At 38.5% G+C, this 22,918-nt stretch overlaps 1 protein-coding gene across 1 annotated transcript in view; it reads left to right on the top strand.

The window, feature by feature from the left end:
- AMMECR1 (AMMECR nuclear protein 1) overlaps nt 1-22,918 on the top strand; it is a 100,738-nt gene extending 77,820 nt beyond the window's left edge. The window contains exons 4-7 of the mRNA XM_054169702.1: nt 7,062-7,176; nt 15,167-15,257; nt 16,884-16,980; nt 20,766-22,918. Coding sequence (XP_054025677.1) covers nt 7,062-7,176; nt 15,167-15,257; nt 16,884-16,980; nt 20,766-20,880 — 418 coding nt within the window. The 3' untranslated portion in view covers nt 20,881-22,918. The remainder of the gene's footprint in view (nt 1-7,061; nt 7,177-15,166; nt 15,258-16,883; nt 16,981-20,765) is intronic.

The following is a 22,918-nucleotide window of genomic DNA, read 5'->3' as shown; positions in this document are numbered from 1 at the left end:
AAATGTTGTTCTTTCCCTTTCTGTCTCCCAAAGGTAAGGGAGGGTTCAGGGAAAACACGTCATTCACAGTTGTTTTGTTTCCTGGAAATTAATCCAGTCTGACCAAAAAGTAAAAAAAGACAATGTAAATAAATCTGTTTTTCCTTGCATTCAAGTGATTTGATGATGCATGTAAATCACTCCTTGAAATCTCCATTTAAGTTGGCAAAACTCCACTAGTCATAAATAAAGTGGTTAGAAGGCTGTCATGTGGGTTGTGTTAGGCTGTCTGATCTCTTCCAGCTAGGAGAATTTTATTCATAACCATTTCACTTTCTGAAGAAGAGCACACTCTGCCCTGCTTTTCTCGCTTAAAAATTAATTGCAGATCGTGACTTGGAAGCTGCTTGTTTTTTTTTGTGGTCTCTGCCAAACTGAGTTATGAAGTTGCTTTTCATTAGGAAAATGGTGGGGGATCTTCTTAAGAGTTCCTTAAATTCATCCAGAGTGAAGCTTCTGAATGAAAAAGTGAAAATCTTCATTAGCTTCACTGATCAGTAACCCAGAAATGGGGAAAAAAAACCCAACCAATAAATACTGACTTTTTTCTTCCTGAAACCCTGGCACCAAGTCTCCCTTGTTGCTGTCATCTCTTTGCAGTTATCCTGAGTCCAGCGTGTTTGACACTCATTAATTTCAGGATGTTTTGAATTAACTAAAGAACAATATTGAGGCCCTTTCAGGCTCAGCTTATTGACATAGGGCCTTTTCTCTGTTCAGTGTGTTTTCTAAGGTAATTCTGCTTTTACTCAGTGAAAGAAGCTCAGAGTTGTTCTTACTGAGCTAAAGGAGTTTTCAGAGCAGATGGAATTTAAGTCCTTCGCCTATCACATAAAAGTAATGGCAGTGCACCATTTGTCAGCAGAGGGTAGTAGTTTGTAAAATGAGATCTTTAGCTGTTTTCCCATAGTGCTGATAATACCTGAAGAATTTTTTAGATATCCAAAAAAAAAAAAATAAAATTTGCTTTAACTCAATTCAATAATAGAAAACTGAGAATGTAACGATACAGAGGTTTTTTTAATTGGAATAATTTGATTAAATGTATCAGTTCTACAGTGATTAATCCTCTGGGAGCTATGTTTCCACATGGTGGGCTGAGCAGATTGTGAAAGAGAGGCTGTCACAAAAAGTAGATTTTTAGGAGTCCGGGATCTTGGATTCTATTCTTGATTCTGTCACTGAGTCACTGTGCAAGCCTCCTAAATTGCATGAGTCACTTCATGTCTCTGCCTCATTTACACTTCCTATAAAAGTATTACTTACATCAGGCACGCTGTTTGACAGCTTCCTTTGCATCTCCTTCCCCTCTGTCATGTTTAAGCCTCTGAAGTAATTTCCAGTGTATCCAGTGTTGCCTAAACTCTCTATCCAGTTTGGGTCTGTAGATGTGACCATCACCAAAACCAGGTTTGGTGAGAAATTTCATTGGTAATAATTGTCATTAAATAACAACTGACAAAAAAACCCCAAGTATTTAATGACTTTCATGCCCTCATTTGTTTACACTTAAATCTCCTTTACTGATTTTGATGCTTTGATACTGTGAAACTTTTAAATTCTATCACAAAGACCTTTCAGGCACTTCCGAAGTGAGTAAAGTGTCTCTGTTACTATTTCCTATTGCCTCATTTTGTGCCCTGCTGTTTGTTACCCATCACATTTAGGAGCTGTAGGTTCTCAGGGATGAAACTTAACTTTTTTTAAAGCATTTTTATAACCTACAGAAATTACAGATGGACAACACACTGAAGTATTGCATTTTTGCTCACCTGCTCATACTGTTACTTTAGATGATTCTTAAGAGGTTCTCTAGTGCTATTTTACAAAACCAAGGTGTGTTCTTGAGGACTGCAAACCTTTATTTTACTTTTTGCTAAACTTCATGCTGTTTGTAATGGTAACTCAAGAGATGTAGAACAGTTTTGTTTTCTTTAAAGCTTTTCAGTGTCTTTAAAGTGTTTGCAAGCTTTTCTGTATCCCAGATACCAGGAGGAGTGGCACATGGGAAAGGAAATTGTTGAAAAACCTTTCTTGAGAGCTTCTGGCCGAATAAACTTCATTTGAGAAGCTGAGATTTGTGTAGCATAGCTCTGCTGAAGAAAAACTTGATAGTTGAGCAACACTTTGTTTTGTGTTGGTTTGTTTGTTGGTTTTTTGGGGGGGTTATTTGTTTCTTTGACTGGCAATTTACTTGATCTTATTAGGACAGCCAAGACTGCATAAATATTTAACCAGAAGGGCTGTGTGTGTGTTGTGTGCATTTTGTGTCTAAAAATAGTTTTCTTTGAAGAGGATTCAATTTTGACTTTGCCTGCTTCACTTTTAATGTGGAGCAGAACTCCATATGGAAAAAGTAATGTTGCCTTTCAACTTGTTGCTACCACGTACTGCCATGTAGTCTGCAGCAATATGTGTAAATTAGCTCTGTCCATTAAGGACTAAGGGACAGCTGAGGTAGAAAAGGCTTTTTAGAATTAGAGATTTTTTTTTCTTTAGGAGTGGTTTTATCTGACTTTATTAATTATTTCCACTTACTTTTCCTTAATTCTAAGTTCAACTGAAAAAATAATGGAGTTAGTACTTCTTTTCTTTTTTTAAACCAGGTATCTAATATGGCAGATTTGGTTCCATACAAATCCTTCTGTCTAATGGAAGAATTAACAGAAGAAAATGTCTTTGAATGAGACTAAAATCACATTCTAATTCTACAAATAAACAGAACAAAGTCTCTTCTTCTCATCAAGACAGCCCACACACAATTACACAGTGACATTCTGAACGGCTCAGACCAGTGACAAGCTTTTGAGGAAAAGCAGCAGACACTGTCTTGTCTGTATCTTACACTCACTTTGGTCACCAAGAGACAGACATAGCAAGTGAGGCAGAACTCTGAATTTACACACATACAGCTTTGTGGAGCATATGAAGTGTATAGGGAGTGCCAAGCTGCTGCCTCTAGAAATTCTCATTCTTCCTTCCCAGAACAGGAACACCAGAAGAAAAAAGCTCATGCAAGCTTTTTTTGCCTTTTAAGTGTTGAGATCTGCTGACATTTCTGAGGGGTGATGCTATTGAGAGCTTAGGTTTGTGCACTGTAGACAGCTGCCCATGAGGAACTCTACAGGATACCATCCACTTGTTTTACTGACATCAGAATAGTGAGTAGATGGTGATGTATTCAGCACCCACAGAGCTTAAGTTTAGCCTTAAGGATAATGGCTGAATTCTGATGGAAAGCATCTCTAAAGACTTGTGTCCTGCTATGCAAACATTTAAAAATGGAGAAATTAAAACAGTTAATCTTCAAAGCGATGATACTGAGTTGCTTTTCTTTAAGGTTTTCAAAAGGTATCTGACACTTTATAGTTTCAACTGTGGTACTAGTAAAAGCGTGATTGAGAAGGTGACCAATACTCTAACTGTAACATACAGTACTTAACAAGGCAAACACTTCCCAGGTTTCAAGCAGTATATGATACACCTAGATCAACCTCTTCAGGGCAGGATTATTAAGTTTTAAGCTAATTCTTCTAAAACTGACACCTGACAGAATTATTGGACTATTTTAGTTTCAAAACTTTTGCATTAGCAGACTGGGTATTTCATGTGCAGCCAGCCCAGATGAATGTGTTCTTGTTGGCATTTCCCTTCAGCAGGCTTTGTTCCCATTGCTGATGGCTTGTCAACACAAATTTCCCCAGGTAAATTTTGGCTTAACTTACATAACAATGGAGACAAAGCTTTTTTGAAAGATGAAAACAAATTGCAATATGAGATCTGGAGACAGGGAAAGGAGGAACAGAATAGCAGCAGTATTCTGTCCTGATCAGTCACAGTGGTGTCAGACTTACTCAAATCTCTGATCTTCTGCCAGATACCTCACTTATCACCATTCATTCTGCTGAAGAGACAGGACACCTGCACAGAAGTGTATAGTCATGGAGGTGTTGAGCAACTTTTCAGGCTGTAAAGAAAAAATAGCAGGTAGCAGTTCTGAAGGAACTAGGTGCAGTTGAAATGGCACTGCCATCTGATCAACAGTATTTTAGTTATCATGAGGTAGTTACATGAAAACAAGATACTTGTGCTGGTGTTCTGTTACTGAATAATGGAATTGGCTAGCTAGGCTTGCTCTGTGTAAGTGTGCAGTACTCACTGCATTACTCTGCTGTCATTAAATCTGAACCACTTTGTTTGCTGTGTATGCCTGAGGCTTTCATGCCTTTGCCTTTGTGTTTCCACTGTGTTCAGGTGAAGGCTTCATATCTGAGCTTGTCATCAATATTCAAATTTGTCATGAGTCACCCATCTTATTTCAGCTTATTACCTCAGCATTCAAGCAGGCAGGCTTTGCTTTGCACATGCATTGTATGGTGTTGCTGTACAACCTAGAGCATGTCAGATTAAAGATGGATTCTCATCTAAGTGATGCCATTGCTGAATATCTTCAGAGGGGTAATCTGCATTATAGTTCTGCTGCTGGCATTATTAGGACTGGGTGTACACCCAGACAGCAGACAACTTTTGCCTCAAAAAGTGGCAATTTTGGCAGCTGTAGAAAGTGAAAGAAAGTTGTGCAAAAAAAATATTCTTTCTTTTGAAGGTTGTAAATTCTTACAATATAGGAAGTGTTTTTGCATAGTAAGATGGTTGCATAATTTAGGAAAACCAGCTTTAAAGAAGTATTGGCAATATCTGTGCATGCAGTATCAGTCTGGATGCTCCTCAGCAGTGGTTACATGATAGAGCTACAGCACACCTCAGGGAAATGAGACATTTGCATATAAGCAAACCTGTAGATTTTCAGAGGTTTGGGGTTTCTGAACATATTTTTTTAGTTTTTACTAAAAGATGGGGTAAAATGTTAAAAGTGCATATTAATGGATTTGTTAAATAAACCTGTTTAGAGCTTTTAAGTTCATAGATACCACGTCTGGCTCCAAATACCTCCACTATAAGTAGCTGGATTCCTGGAGAGTATTCTAAGAAAGCAGCCCAGGATATTGACTGTGTGCTTACATTCATTGATTTTGCAGCTGTTGTTGGTTATTACTTAACACCACACTAGATGGACTTTTGGTCTGAGCTGTCCTTGTTGTCAGTATCCTCCCTTTACAGGTGGTTGGGTTCTTCCCTGTCCTGACATGGAGGGATGCAAAGGCTGCATTAGCTGTTCATGTTTTCATATGATGCCCTTATGCTGTGGCTACATGAATTGATCTCTGAGGTTGCTCCAAAAGGCCAGGCAATGGAGGATGGTAGCTTTGCCTGGTTGCCAGCTGTTACAAAGCTAGCTTTACAAATCCCATCAACAAAACCTTGGAGAATAGCATCCTTTGGAACATCTTCAGTGAAAGTCACTGGTTAAATATCACACGTTATGCTTTGAATCTCCCAACGTGTTCCCTGTTCTTCACGGGTCTGTGTAGGTCTGTCTATCCCAGCATAAATACGAGAAGATTTATCTTGGCTAGTTACAGTCCCAGCATCATCTCTCCCATCTAAGGCAACTTGCTCTGGGGTTGCCTGGACTTAAATTATGGGTAGCATAGGCCTGCTGGCTGTTAATTACAAAATGAATTAATCTTCATTATTAGAACCTAAATTTATGACCTATTGTAACATAAAAATACTGACTCTTGGAAAAGGGCTTCTAGTCTAAATTCCAATACTGGGATCCTTTTTTTTTTTGTTTTTTTTTTGCAGTTGTAGCATGTCAGGGGAAAAGCCTGCCATGCTGCTGCCCCAGAGTAAGGGTGCTATTTTAACTCTTCAGTGTATGGTATTAATTCTGATGGGAAGCTATTTCTGGTTATACATATAATTTCTTTTACCTAATGTTTTTTTTTCTTGGTGCCCTTATTTGGGCTGCTTAATAAAGTTACACCACTCCTTGTAGAAAATGGTGGTGTTTGATGCAGAGACTTCAGCCATATTCTAAACTCTATGGCTGCAATTATATCAGTAATGGCAACCACTGGCTGTATGCCAGGTAAAGGGAATAATGATCTAATTGTTAGATGAAACAATGAGCCATGTGAAGAGCGCAGAAGTACTGTAGTAGGCTTCTTATCTTGAATTCTCCTTACTCATCCAAAAGCTCATGTAGCAGTTCTTGTTGGAGATGAGCAAGTTTGTATTCATACATGTCATATTTTGAAGCTTAAGAGAACAAAAAATTCTGAGATATCTTCACTTTAACCTTCCCTTTACAATTTAACTGGTTCTTAACCAAACTTCTGCAAGTAGGTTGTTACAGATGTTCTTACTCACGGTACTGCTTCTTGTCTGTTAACTGCTAGAATGTGTACAGATTGCTCCTGTGCTGAATTTTACTATTAGGTGTATGTTTGTCTCTAGAACAAGTACATTAGCCAGAGGATTAGCTTAGCTGTTAGCATGCTTCCCTGTTACTAATCATCACCTCTGCTTCACAGAACAGCTTCAAGTCCTGTAGGTTTACAGGCCTGTAGAGCCCTTGGATGTTTTTACTTTTTCATGTTCCCCTTTGCCAGTAAGCATGAATTATTATTTTTTTTTAAGAGAATACTCTCCTTGTTTGGATTTTTTTCACTGAATAATTAAGTTCAGCAGTTTGATTACTGTATTATGTGTTTGATTATTGCAGGCTACAGAATGTCCCCTCTCTGCTGTACAGTTTAATCCCTTCTACAAGGGATTTGCTAAATTGCAAGTCAAAGAGACATTGCTTTTGTAACTTTTTCCAAAAACATTCTGCTGCTTCATTAATAAGATTGCCATGGTGGCAAAATCGGTCAGGAAGGAATGGCCCTCAGAACACCACCTGACTGGCCAGCCAAGAGCTGAAACAAATGTCTAAGGAGAGGGCTGGGAGTGCTGGTTACAATGGCAACTGGATTATCCAACTGGTCATCATTTCATCAGGATTTACTTTTTTTTGTCCTTTATATTTCTCAGTTGATTCACTAGATCCTTGAGCTTAGAAAACCCAAACAAACAAAAAAAATCCTCTCAAAATTCTGTTTTGTCTTCAACAGTGCCCTTAAAGATAGTCGTTTCCCCCCAATGACGAGGGATGAGCTGCCACGGCTTTTCTGCTCAGTGTCTCTACTCACTAACTTTGAAGATGTATGTGACTACATGGACTGGGAGGTAAGGACCTTGCATATCTGTTAAGGAAATTATTTTGATACCATGAACATCTATAGCAGAAGTCACACCGTTTGAATAACCTATGTGGGTTCTTGTCACTGTTTTGCACTCTACATGTTGTTTTGTGTACAGATTCAAAAGATCATTTTGACAGGACTGTCATCACCTTAAAAGTCTGAGCCATGAAAATGGAATAAAGTTGCATTCTTGCCCACTGAGGCACTCAAAGTCAGCGTGGCCTGCACAGCTGTACTTATGTCTAAGACTCCATCAAGCAAGGTATTGTCTGAGACCTCTTTTGAAGCACAGCTAACTACAGAAACATGGTAGATCAGTCCATTGATTCTGGAAGGAGGATGTTCCAGTATGAAAGTTAATGGTCTGATGTATGCTGCTGGAAACAAGCACTGCAGAAAACCAGCAGTCTCTAAACAAGGCTTTTCTAGGTTGTAGGAGTGAGCCATTTATTGCTGCTAAAACTTTCTGTGCTTTCAAAGCAAACAACCTGTACAGATGCCACAAAGCCCTCATAGAATGAGGCCAAGTAAATAATTACTCTTGTTTTCCTTTGCTAGTTCTGTATGGAGCTGAATCTACTTTAATTGTTAGGTTCTGAGAAACCTGCATGCATTTTCTTGGAACAGCAGTATAAAAGAGATGAAGAAGCAAATGCTGCTTTCAGAATTATTTCTGGGAAGGAAATCTGAAGGAAGTGTTATTCTGCATTATTTTGCTTTTTTCCTGATCATTTGCAAAAAAAAAAAAGCCAAGTTACTGGACTTAAGATCTCACTCAGTCAGTATGACTGTTGTTTTGCTTTTTGAGACTATAGAGGACGTAAGTTGTCATGTAGGAAAGCAGGAGCCAGAGACACCAACAAGTGATAGTAATGACTTAGTCCTACTAAATATTTAGGGTTTTCTAAGATAAAAAATAGGCTTTCTGTTGTATTCACACACAACAGATGTATATTGAACAGAAATTTCACTTGCTGTTAAAATATGAGACACTCTGCTGTATCAGAATAGTGGTATCTAAAAGTAACCTTAGCATTACAAATTCTACAACAGCTGCAAGTCTATTAAAAATGCATTTCCAGTTCAAGGCAATGACAAGGGCATCTTACTTTCTGATAGGTAAGGCTGAATGAGATGGATGCAAGTTTCTTTGGGGTTCATCAGCATTTTCACCATAATCAGAATTACTCATTTTTTATGTACTGTCAGACCAAAAATAAATCTTAGCTGTATGTGCATTCCCTACAAGAAGATTCAGAGCAGTTAGTCTTGTTAGTGAGTCTTTAAGAACACTTTAGACAATGTTTTCAAGTAATCAAAACTGTAGTGACTTCTAATATGAAACCAAGCCATAAGTCAAAATTAAAACTGGTATAGTTTTTCTGCTTTAATAGGTTGGCTTCTGGTACTAACCAGTGTCATGTTACCAATTTAACCTCATTTATTGTAATTTATTAAAAAACAGACTATAAATACACTCTGAAAATGTGTCTTGTGTGAAATATGTAATATAATAGCACTTAGCTCTTTCCATGTGGTATTCTATTAATATGATTAGATGCTTTTTTAATTCCTCTCAATAGTAAATTCCTGAGATGACCACAATATTCATACTTAAAGAGGAGGTGAAACTGAAGTCTGAATTCAGAAATCTACTCTCCCTCTTAGGAGACTTCCAATTCATAACTTTAATACTTGTGTGAAACAAAGGAGGCTTTTACTATTTATGCCCTTTCTATATCTTGTTGCCAAATCCTTGAGACATCAACAGTAGTGTAAACAAGCTTAATGCAAAGCTGTGGTCTGACTGATTTTCATGGATTGTCACAATTCTTAATGGAAGCCCTGAGTGAGGAGGGAAGAATGAATGGAAGGGACAAAAATATAAATGTTATTCCCTTGTTACCCATTTGCTTAGATACTCTGTCCCACTTAGGTTTTTTTAATAATAGGTTTTTAAAACCCATAGCAAATTCCTCAGAACTCTTATGAAAAAGGGTCACAAACTAGGCTCCATGGTTTGACTGGGGTTTTTTTCTTGTTTTTCCTGTAACTTAAACACATTTCTCAAGAGATTGTAGCATACATACTTGGGGATGGTCCACAAGCTTTCCATGCAAAAGGGGCAGGGGAGTTCGTTTGAATATGAGAAAGATAAAATTTGTAATTGTTAGTCCTTAAAAGAATGATTCACCACTGTTTGTGCCCCTGTCAGTGAAGACAGCTTACGTCAGCTGTGTTTCTGGTTCGGGAGCTGCACTTATGCAATATTAATGGCAAAAAGACGTTTCAAGATGTCTGTAATGTGATGTAAAGAGAGATTCATTTAGTGTAATGCTAATTTTCCAGATTGTTCTGAAAAACATCACCCTAGTTAGGAGGCCTTCCTTCTGTGGGCATGTGTGGGAGCCAATTCAGCAAACTGCTGACAGAGGTCACAGTATTTCAGAATTGCCAGTTCAGACAACTAAACAGTGTTCTGATGGCTTAGAGACAAGATCATTTGAAGACATGGCTCAGGATCAGTAGATCTTCTTTTCTCTCATTAATGAATTATCTTCCCAAACAAAATAAATTAATATTTCAGTTGTAAAAAGTAATGGGAGATCGTTTTGCAGCAGAAACTTCAACCAAGGAAACAAAAGTTCAGACTGAATCAACTGCTTTTAGCTCCCATTTGATTTTTCAAATTGCTGCCATTTTCACCTTTTATAAGAGAAAGTACAAACCTTTAAAGGATGTCAGTGCCATGGTTCATGAGGATGCTTCCTAAAACATAACTGAGCATTCCTACTTCCATGTGACATTATATGAATTGCAGTGTACTGCAACGCTTGAACAGATGTAAGGCTTCGAATTGAACACATGAAATATTGTGGGGGGCCAGTTGTTGCTGGGGTGGAGTTTCACAACTTTTCCTTCTCAAAGAAACAGGCAACATGAGAAACTCTCAGGTGTATTTCTTTTTTTGATAATACTACCCATTTATTAAAGATTAGATGTCAAAAGACTACTTGTGAGACAAGTCATAAAGTCCTGTTAAAGACATTTGATATTGATAGCAGTCATTCCTTCCCCACATAAACTCAGTATTTCCAGTCTCTGAGCTCATCTTTTTGATCTGTCTTTCTACCTAGTCCTTTTCTGCACAGATTTGAGTTTCTGCTGCAGGCTGCCTCTATTTTTGATAATGATTCATAATGGCAATACACTTGCATCCCTCATGTTGCACTGGGAAGTGTGTGTGTAGTTAGCAGCACCCCAAAAGGAATGTAGATGAGTTTTGAATAGATAGTTGTGAAGTGTCAGTGCTTTGGGTCCTTTAGAAAGAACTTGTCTTTGGTTTGTGAAGCTTGTAAATCTACGCTTGGGAGGTCCTGTGAGTGCATTTCCATCCTGGAAATGGCATATATAAAGTGAGATCATGTTGTAGGTCTTGTAATTCCAGCTTTGGTGCTAGAGGATCTGCTTCCTCCAGTGAATATGGCTGCAAGGTATGTGACAATGGCCAATGATTTAATCTATCCCCTGTGTGCTTTTTTTCCTAGAAATACAGAAAAGCAAAATGCCTCTAGTCACTCCCTCTTGATTTCATGTTATAGCAAACAACTATATTGTTTTAATTTTTTCTCATTAAATTAAGACTCTGGGGGGCTTTTGCTAGAAGGTAAAGCCTGACTTGCTAATTCAGAGCTTCTCCCCATTTTTTTATTAAAATGTGAAAAATAATGTTTGTGTGCAATTATAAGATGAAACTTTATGGAAAGCAGGGTAATAAATAACTAGAATTGAGCAACAGCTCTTCCTTAAAATACCCTGAATGAGATCTTTGCCCTGAAGTTGCTGTTCTTCAGTAAAGTAAAATCTGCAGAACTGTACAAGCTTGCAGTGTTGATACAAAAGGCCTTTAGCCTATATGCACTGGTTTAAATATTAGCTCAAAGATTTGCAGCCAGTAGCATTGACTGAAAGGTGGCTTTTCATTGTTGATAAAGTTGGTACATTCAAGAGTTGTCAAAATTCTTTCCTTTCTGCAAGTGCAGTGGCACTATCAACTCTTGCAGCTTATTTTCCTTAGAACAGAGAACAAAGAGTCTTGCTCTCAGTATTTCATTCTCTTTGGGTGATATTCAGTGATACTATGTATGTAAAGAAATGATTCATTGAAAAAATCATGAAGCAGAGAGCATATCTCCTGAGCTGTCTTTTGCTTCCATTGTTACATCAGAATGTAGTATTTGAGCCCTACTCAGGATGATCAGAAAGAAGCCAACATATTTGCTGTGAATGTGGGGTTAAAAAGCTGTAGAATTCAGCTAATAAAAAGTGGGTACAGCTTCTAATAGGTAGCAATACTCAACCTGAAGCATTCCACTTCCAGACAAGTTTGTGTACAGCTGTTTCTAAAGTACCAGTTAGGTCAACAAAGCAGAAAGTTGCATGTTGTGTGGTGTCATAAGGAAAACTGCACAAATGATAGGCCAGCATGTTTGTCTGAAAATATTTATGGCTCGTCACTGGTAAAGACTGAGCTCAGAAACTGTAAATCAGAGAAGGATGAGCCGTAGCCCAGAGCAGCCCAGTCTGGTTTATCATGTAGTTATGTGAGTGCTTCTGCTGGTAGAACCAAGAGGCCACAACAGTCTGTGGTGGTTTAAGGGGCTGTGCATCCAGCCATATCTCTAGTCTTCAGTGGAGAACAGCAGATGGGGAGTGAACTTAAGGAACAGCCAGACGCTTGTTTCTAACACCAAGGAGGTGCTGCACTACTCCAGCACTGGGGTATTCTGTGTGGAGTCTTTGTACCAGATTCCTTATTTGCTTGAATGGATTTCTGATAAAAATGTTTACAGTAACTCATCTTGAACTAATTAGTCATAATTGCTTGCAAATCTCTTACAGATTTCAGTGCAGTACATAAAACCATCAGAATGATTATTTGATGATAATTTTCTCTGCAGTGGACTAGAAGCTTACATTTCAATAAGGCTTGATGCTTTAGATTCTTATCCTAATTCCATGTTGATTAATGAGAATATTATTATTTCTTTATCCCAGTATGGTTGGAGGGTCACAAGAGGAACAAAGTTGTAAACTGTGTGGAGCTTTGAGGCAGAACAGTTGAGCATGAGAATTGCTTGAACTTCAGTTTTGGGGTGGATTTGGAAGAAGTTTTTCAGAGCCCAGCTGAGAGAGTGTGAGGTATTATGGGCAGAAATCTAGCAAGTGCCAGAAGCACCTGGCACAGCCATAGATATGGTACATGTGTGTTTTCCCCCATCCTGAGGTGTATGTATGATAATGATTAGTTTGAGAAAGAATGTGTGTAAATACACAACAAAGTCTCAAGTTCTATTGAGATCACTTCAGCATTGAAAGTATAAATGTGGTTTCATGAAATCCTTAGATGTGGTGAAAGGTCTGTGGGTTTTAATTCATAATGCAACTGGACCTAGTTTTAAGTCCATGTCTACTTATACAGTGGGCCAAAAAGTCCATATCCACAATAATCTATAGTATTTTATGCTCTAAAACCTTACAGAAGTTTCTTTTGGAGATTAGCTTGCTGCATTTCTAAGTCTCTCTCCTTATCTCACTTTCCTCTCTCAGTAGCAGCTGTGCTGTTCATCTGGGAGGCTGTAAGGGCACTGGTGTGGTCTTTTTGCAGCTCAGAAGGATATCTGTCTGTAGGAATTTCCCTAATAAATGGTAATAGGAGAGACAGATCTTCAATTCCATCTGCACAAGGAGATTGGTTGGTTTTTCTGAACTACACAGATGATGTTATTCTACAAAGCCTTACCTGTAGTGTATCAGTACTTTTAAGAGTGAGGAGCATGCCCGTGGTTGGGCTTGATGATCTTAAAGGTATTTTCACTGTAGTGATTATGTGATTCTGTGAAAATTCTGTGCTGAGCCAGGTAAAGCAAACCAGTTACAGTCCAGTTAATGTTTTCCAAATGCATACCTACCCTTTACCTTCCAATTTAGCAATATTTAGGGAAATTTCACAGAGGTTTTCATTAATGCAGGAACATTGGTCTCTTGAGGAAGTCGAAATAAATTCCTAACTCTGCCTATGCCAGTCTTAGCATGGTTCGTTCTTATTTTGCTTGTGTGTGGCTTCCATTTGTTTAATTCAGGCCTGTTTTTTATTAACTGGAGCAAAACAATGAGAAGTCAGTTGTACTGGTCTCAGAGTTCTGCTCAGCTATGCAGCTGGAATTCATGCTTCACAGAATGCTAGGAAATTTTCCCAACCAGAGGAATTGTGGGTTTAGTTGTGTTGCCTTGTTCATTTGGCTCTACATCTCTCTCTTTTTCAGAGATGGGCCTAAAATTCCATTAAAATGGTTAATGGGAAGCATCCAGGGCAATGCAATTACCTCCTGCTTTAATTTTGCATTGTACTTAAGATGTCACTAGTGCTTCTGGTTAATCTCCCATGAATGCTACATGATGGCTTTTCTGCAGAACAGTGGCGTTGAATTTAGATTCTAATACTCTGCAGGATCTGATGGTGGGCAAAACCTGAAAGTATTTTATTTTAGTGCTTAGGCAATTGAACATTGACAGCCACAAGGTCAGCAGCTGCAAAAACTTACTCAGTTCTTGGAAAAAAAACTTGGTAGGGTCAGTTCTGCCTCTAAAACTATTTCATTTTAATTTCGGGTCCTTTGGGTTCATAATTACATCATCTGAGTATACAAATTTGAGCTCTCTACTGATTATATATCCAAGTTACAAAAGTTAGGTTTAGCTGTGTTTGGTAATGAAATGTCACATTAAAATCTGCAGTGATTTAAATTTGTTTGTCTCAAAGTAAATTTTCCTACTTAAGAAATGTTGAGCTGCAGCCATGGCCAGCCACAAGAGAGACTCCTCCGCCTGTCTCCCCATGCTTACGTCATGTATAATTATTAGAAAGAACGAAAAATAGCCTTAATATAAGCAAAAATGTTAACTGAACACGTGGTAGAGTTTGTATAAATGATCCTTATTTGATTTTTTTTTTTTTTTCTTTTTTTTGTCATGCAGCTACAGTAAAATAGATTGTCACTGGAGAAATGGTTACAACATTTTTTGGTTAATTTTGTGTCCAAAAAAGAAGTGCCATACCAAGTAACATGATACACTTTAAAACATAAATTCTTTGTGTCCACATACAATGTTGGGAACTTTTGGCTTTAAAGGGAAATAACACCTTAGTTATGTGGGCATGAAAATAAAAATGTCCATCTACTAATGCTTTGTGTTTACACACAGAACTCAAAGGCAACTCAAAATTTACTGGCAATGGAGTATCTTTTATGGCATGCCTGATCCAAGTGCAGGTACTCTCAGAATCATTGTACATTGAAAATAGGAGTGTTTAAACAATGCCCTGGAAAGGTGCCTAGCTGCTTTTTATGAGGTTTAATTCTCCTTTTTTTTGCAGTTCAACCCTATAGACTTCTGATTCCTTGGTGTTAGTAATTTTGGTTTCCATACTGGCATATTGGAGTACTTAATAGCATGGAAATAAGAGTTTGAGGCAGAACACTTTAGAATATCTCCTTTTCCTCATCATACATTAGCAGCAGAACTTTTGAGGGCTCCAGACTTGAGTTCATAGTGTGACAAACCTTTCATCGTTCAGCTGTAACTGTGAACAAAATTAATGCTCTTAATTAAAGTGTCATTAGATTTGCCAGCTGTTTTGTTGCCTGCAAATTGCATCTGGAGGCCAGGTGCTTTTATCAGCAACAACGCTGCTGATTGCATCAGAGGGAGAAAGTAGACCCAGAGACAGAATGACTTTTGCAGCTCAGCTGGCTTTCCTTTTGAGAATACAATCAAGTCAGTACCACCTGTTGAAACTCTGCAAAATGGTATTAAGCACTGAAAGGGTCCCATGTTGGTTTTTATCATGTTAGAAGTCTCTTGTAGCCTTTTTTTTGTAATGTACTAATGAAGCTACCAATTTCTTGCAGGTGGGTGTACATGGCATTAGAATAGAATTCATCAATGAAAAAGGATCAAAACGCACCGCCACCTACTTACCGGAGGTTGCAAAGGAGCAAGGTCATTGTTGCACTTTATTTCATATGATCTGGTGAAGAATTTAAACATGCATATAAATCTAAAATGCAATATTTGACCTTGCACTGATGTCAGATGATGGAGCGATACTTAATTGTAAGAAGACTCTTATATCAAATGCCAACTACCTGCCAGTATTGGTCCCCTTTGTAAGGCTGTAGTAAACTGTAGCTGTATTCTAGACAAGCCACAAATGCGGTGTAGCTGCAGAAAAATTAAATATGGAGGGGGTGGTACAATGCAGTCAGCCAACTTCAGAGGTGTTAAAAGCTGCCAGTTTTCATATAGTTGTTAAGTGGCATGATTTCTGGTCAATTAACAGCTGATTTAGCCCTCAATTTGCAATGACCAAGTCAGTTGTTTGGGGTATTTTTCAGTTAGCTACTTTCTGCTAGTCTTAATTCTTCACATGAACACTGGCTTTCTGAGATTTTAATGTGTAGAAGGGAAGTACTTCCAATATGGAAGTCCAAAATAATGTTATTAAAGTCCCTATTAATAAAGGCACAGTAAGTTTGTGAATTAAAAATCCTGGAGTAGATTTTGTTGAACAGTAATCTTTTGGACTAAGCAGCTGACTAACTACTCACTATGGTTTTTCCTTCCAAGGTGACAGTCTGTCTCAATCTTTTACATTTTGCATTGCTGCCTTTTCTTTTTGCCTTTTCTTTTTTTTTTCCTATTCTTTTTAATTGAGTTAAGGAACAGGATGAAAATTTTACTGAAGATCAGATAATTTAATTGATAATCACTTTAGAAGCTTTCTGAGCTCTATTTTAGTGACTGTTTTAGTCAGTTTAAGGGTGTGGAGGTGGCATGTGATGGTGTTTAACTTTCAGACATTGCAATCTGGCTCTTTAGAGTACCCAAAACCTACCTGCTTTTATTTTTAGTGTACCCAGAATTCCCCCCTCTTTTTTAATGTAGCAATGTGACTAACCTAATTGTATCTTTTGGAATAGGCACGTCTAACGCCTACTTAAAATACTAGGCTTTCTAAATCAATAAAAGGGAGTTTTGAATAGCATTAAGATGTTACTGAAAAAAGTCATGTATTCTTTGATCCATCCCTTTTTTATTACCCAGACACCTATAACACAATATAGTAGTTCTGAAATTAGACATATCACTGTAAAGTTAAGTGATGTTTATGAAGAAGTGTAATCTCTGAAGTGCTCTGCACACATGCAACTAATCATTCTTTTAAATTTTATTTTATAGAGAAGTTTAATTTTTCATAGAGTCATTCCCATTTATCATGTATAAAGTGACTGTGATCCATGATCATATCTGAACATTTCAGGAAAGCTGAATTTTGTGTCTTGCCCCAGTCTGGGACACCTGAAGGTAATGTGTCCACATCTAAAATATTTCAGCTACAAGATCAAACTGTGGTGTTTCTTAACACACTTTGTGTGTAAAGAAATCTTGTGTGTTGTATTTCCTTCATCTGTTCTGAAGCAGAGAACAGCCACCCGTGTTTTATATAGAACTTCAGCAGAGCACTTCTTCCATTATCAATAATACTACACACTGCACTGTGTTTTTGCAGCATCTGTTCTTATTCCTGTATTTCTCACTGATTTTTATTACTGTAAAATTCAACAGGATGGGACCACATTCAAACCATAGATTCCTTATTGAGGAAAGGAGGCTACAAAGCTCTGATTACTAATGAATTCAGGAAAACAATAAAGCTAACCAGGTATGCATCAAAGGATACTACAGGTTTTGTAATACTGTGGTGTGTTTGCTCCTGGTAAGTGCTTATTTCGTATGTTGATGGTAAGCTTTCTTGTATATACAATTAATGATGGCTTTCTTTTTCATAACAACAGTACAGACTTGTACCTTGCATAGAGATTATTGGCACTAAGCAAGAAAGAAAAGGCTGTTGTTCAGTATCAGCCCACATATATTTCAGGGTACCTGCATATTTTCTTTAATAACTCTGAAAAATATTAGTAGTTTATTAGCTCTTGCTTTTACAGGTTCTTCGTTGGCTGAAACATCATTAGGGGCTATTAACAAGGATTTCTTGCCATTGTCAATGTGTATTTGAGCAGATGGTGCACTATGGGTCTGCTGCTGTGAAGTCATGGAGGCCTCTCAGAGCCAGTAATCTGTTCAGCTGTCAAAGAAAGTGTTGGGTCTTTTCTCTCTCCTGTGCAGTTCAGGTTTCCCTTCTCTTACCAGGTGCTGGGTATGCAAACTAGGTAGTGGATCTGACAGTGCACTAGTTAAACTGTGTATTCTCAGGAGTGGAGACATGAACTTGGTGTTTTATTTCATACTCTCTCACACACTAGTGTATTTTGATTTTGCTAATTTCATAACATGTGTTCTTGAGGGCTTCTTAGTGAGTGGGAGCAAAATTATTTTAGAATTAGCAGCAGATATTCTGCCCATAATTTTGTAGTGCTGTGGTGAGGGGTGGAGGAGTAAATGTCTATATGAACGCTTCTAAAACAGTACATTTTCATAAACTTGCAGCACAAAATGACTGCTAAATTCTCATTATCTGTTCTGTGCTCAGAGAAATAAGAATTTTTAGAACCTTACATCATAAGGAAGTATTGACTGTTCATCCTCTTCAGGGAGGCCACACTTGAGATGCTATTAAGACAAATAACAAAGTTAGAATCCTTTGTCCAAAACTGTTATCCCTCCTATCTCTTATCAACTTCTAAGGACTCAGAGTCACAAGATTAGTTCTAAAAATATTCAGATAGATTACTCTTGTAGTGAAGATAGTTGGCAGCCTGCAAAACCAAGTTAATACCCAGAAGTCCTGGCAACGCTCTGAAGAAGAGAATTGAAATACAGCAGAGCTGAAAGAAGTGTACCAATTCTAGAGGCCTAGGATGTGTAAGGACAGCAACTGCATTTTCTTTTCTATCTGCTTAAATGAGCAGATGTGATTCCAGTCAGGCAGCCTTTGGCCTGCCTTAACCCACTTACAACCAGCTTCATTAACTGCCAGGCTTATGGTTTAGTTTCCCAGTGGCAGGGGATTTCATTCACAGACAGCTTACTCGGCAAGCGCAGAGTGCCATGTACCATTCACATCAGCTCAGGAAGAGCTCAACTAATCTCTCAGCAAGGACCAGCAGCCATTTGTTAAATTAATGCACCATTAATAAACACTCCTGGATCAGGTAGGTGTGGGCATCTTTGATGCTCTGAAACACTTCCCCTGAGGCAAAAAGTATAAGGTGTTCTGCTCTGTTCCTCTGGCAAAGAGGCAACAGAAGCAAATGTGTTTGCCATTTTAATTGCTGCAGTTGGGAGCTCCACAGTAGTTTAAAGTTTTGTGTTGGGTTGTGAGTGCAAGCGTTTGAGCCATCTGTTGTGGTTTTTTCAGACCTTACTCAGAGAGGAGAGGACAACCAGAGCAACTCCAGAAATAAAATGACATATAAAGTATTTCCACTTCTCCTTTCCATCACAGTAGCTAGACTCACTAAACCTCATCAGTCAGATCTCTTATGCAAGGTCTTTCTAAGTGACATTTATGGAAATGTGGAATAGTGGTTTTGTGTAGTTTTCACAGATCAGTGTAACTGTGGTGATACATTCCTTGTTGTCAAGCAATACCGATGCAAGTATATCCAAAATACGCTGCTTTTAGCCATACAGAGCTGGCTGATGTTATTGTGGGGCCTCACTCTGTTAATTTTCAAGTCTAGAGAGATCCAAGTTGAGTGGAATCTGTCAAATGTTGTCCCATTTTTCAAGATGGGTAAGAAGGAAGAACTGTGGTCATTACTGGCCTGTCAGTCTCACTTGAATGCCTGGTAAAATTATGGAGAAGGTTATTCTGGGAGCTACTGAAAACCACTTGGGAGATAATGGAGTCATTGATTGTAACCAGGCTGGGTTCACGAGGGGAACATCTTGCTTAACTACCTTAATTTCCTTTTATGCCAGGGTCACCCATCTAGTTGATTAAAGGAAGCCAGTAGATGTGGGGGTTTTATTGTAGCAAAGCTTTTGATACTATCTTTCACAGTATCCTTCAGGACAAAATGTTCAACTTACAGCTAGACAAGTCCCTCCTAATGTTGTGTGAGCAACCGGCTGACAGGTCAGGCTCAGAGTTTTAAGAGATGGGGTTACATGAGGCTGCTGGCCAGTCACCAGTGCAGTTCCCCAGGGCTCAGTTTTAGAGCCAGTGCTCTTTAATGTTTGTATAAATGACCTGGACCCAGGAGTACATTAAGGTTGCTGGTAATATGAAACTAGGAGGAACTGTGGACTTCCTTGAGGGCAGAAAGGCCTTGCAAAGATCTGCATAGACTAGAGAGCTGGGCAGTCACCAACTGTATGAAATCTGACAAGAGCAACTACCACGTAATCTACCTGGGACAGGATAACCCTGGTTATAAATACGTGAATTGGGGGATGAAAGGCTGGAGATCAGCCCCACTTAAAGGGATCTGGGGTGTTGGGTTGATGGCAAGTCAAATATGAGCCAACAGTATGCTCTGTCAGCTAAAAGGGCCAACTGTGTCCTGGGCTGCATTAAGCAGAGAATTGCTAGCCAGTTGAAGGAGCTGATTGTCCCACCATACTGCACTGGTGTGGCCCCTCTGGACTCTCTAAGATGGTGAAAAGCCTCAAGGACAAGACTTGGGAGGAGCAGCTGAGGTCATTTGTTTTTTTCAGCTTGGAGGAGAAAGCTGAGGGGTGACCACATCACTGAGGAGGGATCTCATCACAGTCTACAGCTTCCTCAAGGGGGCAGAGGAGTGGGGAGGTGCTGATCTCTCTGGTGACCAATGACAGGACACAAGGAAATGGAATGAAGCTGCATCAGGAGAGACTCAGACTGGACATTAAGGAAAAGCTCTTCATTAAGAGGGTGGAACAGACTCCCAAGGGAAGTGGTCTTGGCATTAAGCCAGCCAAGAGTTCAGGAGAATCTGCACAATGCTCTTAGGCATATGGTTTAGTTTTAGGTAGTCCTGTGAGGAGCAGGGAGTTGGACATAGAAGGGATCCTTAAGGACTATCAACTTGAGATATTCTATTATTCTAGTCTAGAAAGAATGTAACTCATTTAATATAGCTGGGTTTATTTTAAAAGTGGAATTTGGCAGACAATATATTACTTAAAAACAGCCCAAAAATCTGTAGTGCTTGTTTACAGTTTTTCTCCTAGGTTTTACGTAGAGAGTTGGCTGAAGATGAGACACATTCTCAATAAATTGTCATGAGTTTCTCTTCCCTCTACTTGAAGCAGCATAGTGGGCAATAGTTTTTAACAGTTTTGTTTGATAAGCACTTATGCTGCAGTTTGCCATGTGGTTCAAGAATGACACAGCCATGACAGTTCCCTGCCTGCCCTTGTGCAACTGAAGACAGTCTTATTCCAAGCATCTGAAGTACAGAGCTGTTACTACTGAACATACCATGACTGCAATATTTTTAGTGCTACTTGTAGTTTCCTGGTAATAGCTCTTGAATTTGCTTCTTTGCTCTTTTCTAGGTACCGTAGTGAGAAGATGACAATGAGCTACACAGAGTACCTTGCCCATCGTCAGCATCATCACTTCCAAAATGGTATTGGGCACCCCCTTCCACCATACAACCATTATTCCTGACACTGAGCCGCATGACCAGTCACTGGACCTCTCTGCAGACCTCTTCCCAGGAGACCCTGCCCCTTCTTGGTCTAGCTATCTCTATTACTGTACCATTTTATGATGATAGTTTCCGTTGCCATGTTGAGGCTTCTTGGTTAGGCTCATCATGGCAACGGGTGGGGAAACTACATTATTACAAAGATCCCATACTTTTTTATTATTGAGTCACTGCAGATTTTTTTGCAGCATATAGAGCCCTTGGGGTTTTTTATGGAATTTAAAATTTCTACTTCATTAACATTGAATTATATCAGTCAAGGCTTTCTGTAACTGTGGATGGAAGGAAGAGTTTAAGGGTTACAGTTAGGGATTCTTTGCTTTGCAAATAGGCATTCCTGGCTTTTGCATTACTAGGTGTGACAGGGAATGAAACATATCAGATTCAGGTATTACTCTAGACAATGAACTGCATTTTCATAACGTTCATTAACAATGTTGTGTGTACAGTGTCTCACCCTCATGGTAAAGATTTCATGTAGCTATGTACCTGATCTTCAGATCCAGCATATGCAGCCCAAATGTCAAGGCTGACACACAAAATGCTTTTTGGGATGAAGAAAAGCAATTACATGTACAATGAGAGGTGATGTTAACATTGAAGCCTTTTCAGAATCCAGTGGTCTAATTGATAGGGCATGACCTAATACAGTGGGCTACCAGGTAGCTTTGTCTCCCATGCTGTGCTGGGAATCGAGGGCGATCCAGCTCTGTCAAGACTCGTCATAAAAATACGTTTGTAATGAAATGATGCCTTTCTGATGATCTCATAGTAGAAGTGACATTTGTTTTTACAAGCAGGTTGGTGAGTAGCAGATGTCATATTAGGAAGAATATGGATTTAGATTTTAGTGCCTTTGACTATGACATAACTATATACTTTATATATAAGATTCATAGAGAAGAATATAGCAAATCTGCCAGACATTCTAGCAAACTATATTGAGTCTGCTCTGGCATCAGGTTTGGGGGGATTTTTTTAAAGTGATTTTTTTTTTTTCTTCTTATAGCAAACCTGGTTTGGAAAAAGAAATATCCCTGGTTTGTTCTTTCTTCTGCTTTTGAACTTGTTGAGTTTTATCAAGTCATGAATAGCTAGATAATGGTAATGGTCATTTTTAAAAAGACTGTTGTAAAAGAGCACAGGACAAGTATGCCATAATTTCACATTTTCATCTATTACAGAAACAGTACTTGAGAGCTCTAAGTACTGTATAATAATTCTGATACCCCTCCACATAGTAGAAGAAAAAAAAAATGATTGGAACTTTATCCTGCTGTAAAAACAGGATTTAGTAAAAGGTATGTGTGGTATATTTGCAAGCCCCAGCTCCTTGCTTATGTGCCTGCAGAACTCCCACTGATACCTGCTATAGTTCATTGCATATTCTAGGGGACAATACATGCCATTTTTACAGAAAAGACCTTCCTAATAGGAGTGAGTAATCCACAGGAAGCAGAAATCCCAGTGATTTTAAGTAATGAATGTTTGTAAATAGATGGATATTTACAATTCAGATAGGTAAGATCATTTAAAATTCAGTTGTTTAAAAAAAAAACCCTAATTGTAACAATATTTCAGTAAGGTTTCAAAACCCCAGACACGGATAAACTATGTTCATCCCTTATGTGAGATTAGCTTTGCTACTTAATGTCTATGGAGGTTCTTGTGGAAGGTCTTTGGTATTCCTTCATCCACAGCATTTGATGTCCAAATATAACATTTTCAGTTGTGATGCCTTAATTTACAAGCAGAGGGCCTGAAGGTTCAGGAGCCATGAGATGCCAGCCAGAAACTGCAACAATTAATAGATGTTTATACAGAGGCTATTTTGGATGATACCGTTGTCTTGTTTCTACTTGGGGAACATTTTAAAATGGATTAGTCTTCAAGTGGAAATAGCGAACAAGTGGCTACCTGACAGAGTTGTGTTGGTTTCTTTTCTTGCCCTTATAGGGAAACTGAGCACAAACTGAATCATTCTGCTGCAAAAAAAAA

Source organism: Dryobates pubescens, chromosome 18 (genome assembly GCF_014839835.1).
Source record: "Dryobates pubescens isolate bDryPub1 chromosome 18, bDryPub1.pri, whole genome shotgun sequence".
Lineage (NCBI taxonomy): Eukaryota > Metazoa > Chordata > Aves > Piciformes > Picidae > Dryobates > Dryobates pubescens.
Note: the sequence above shows the minus strand (reverse complement) of the source record. Positions and strands in the feature narration are given on the sequence as shown.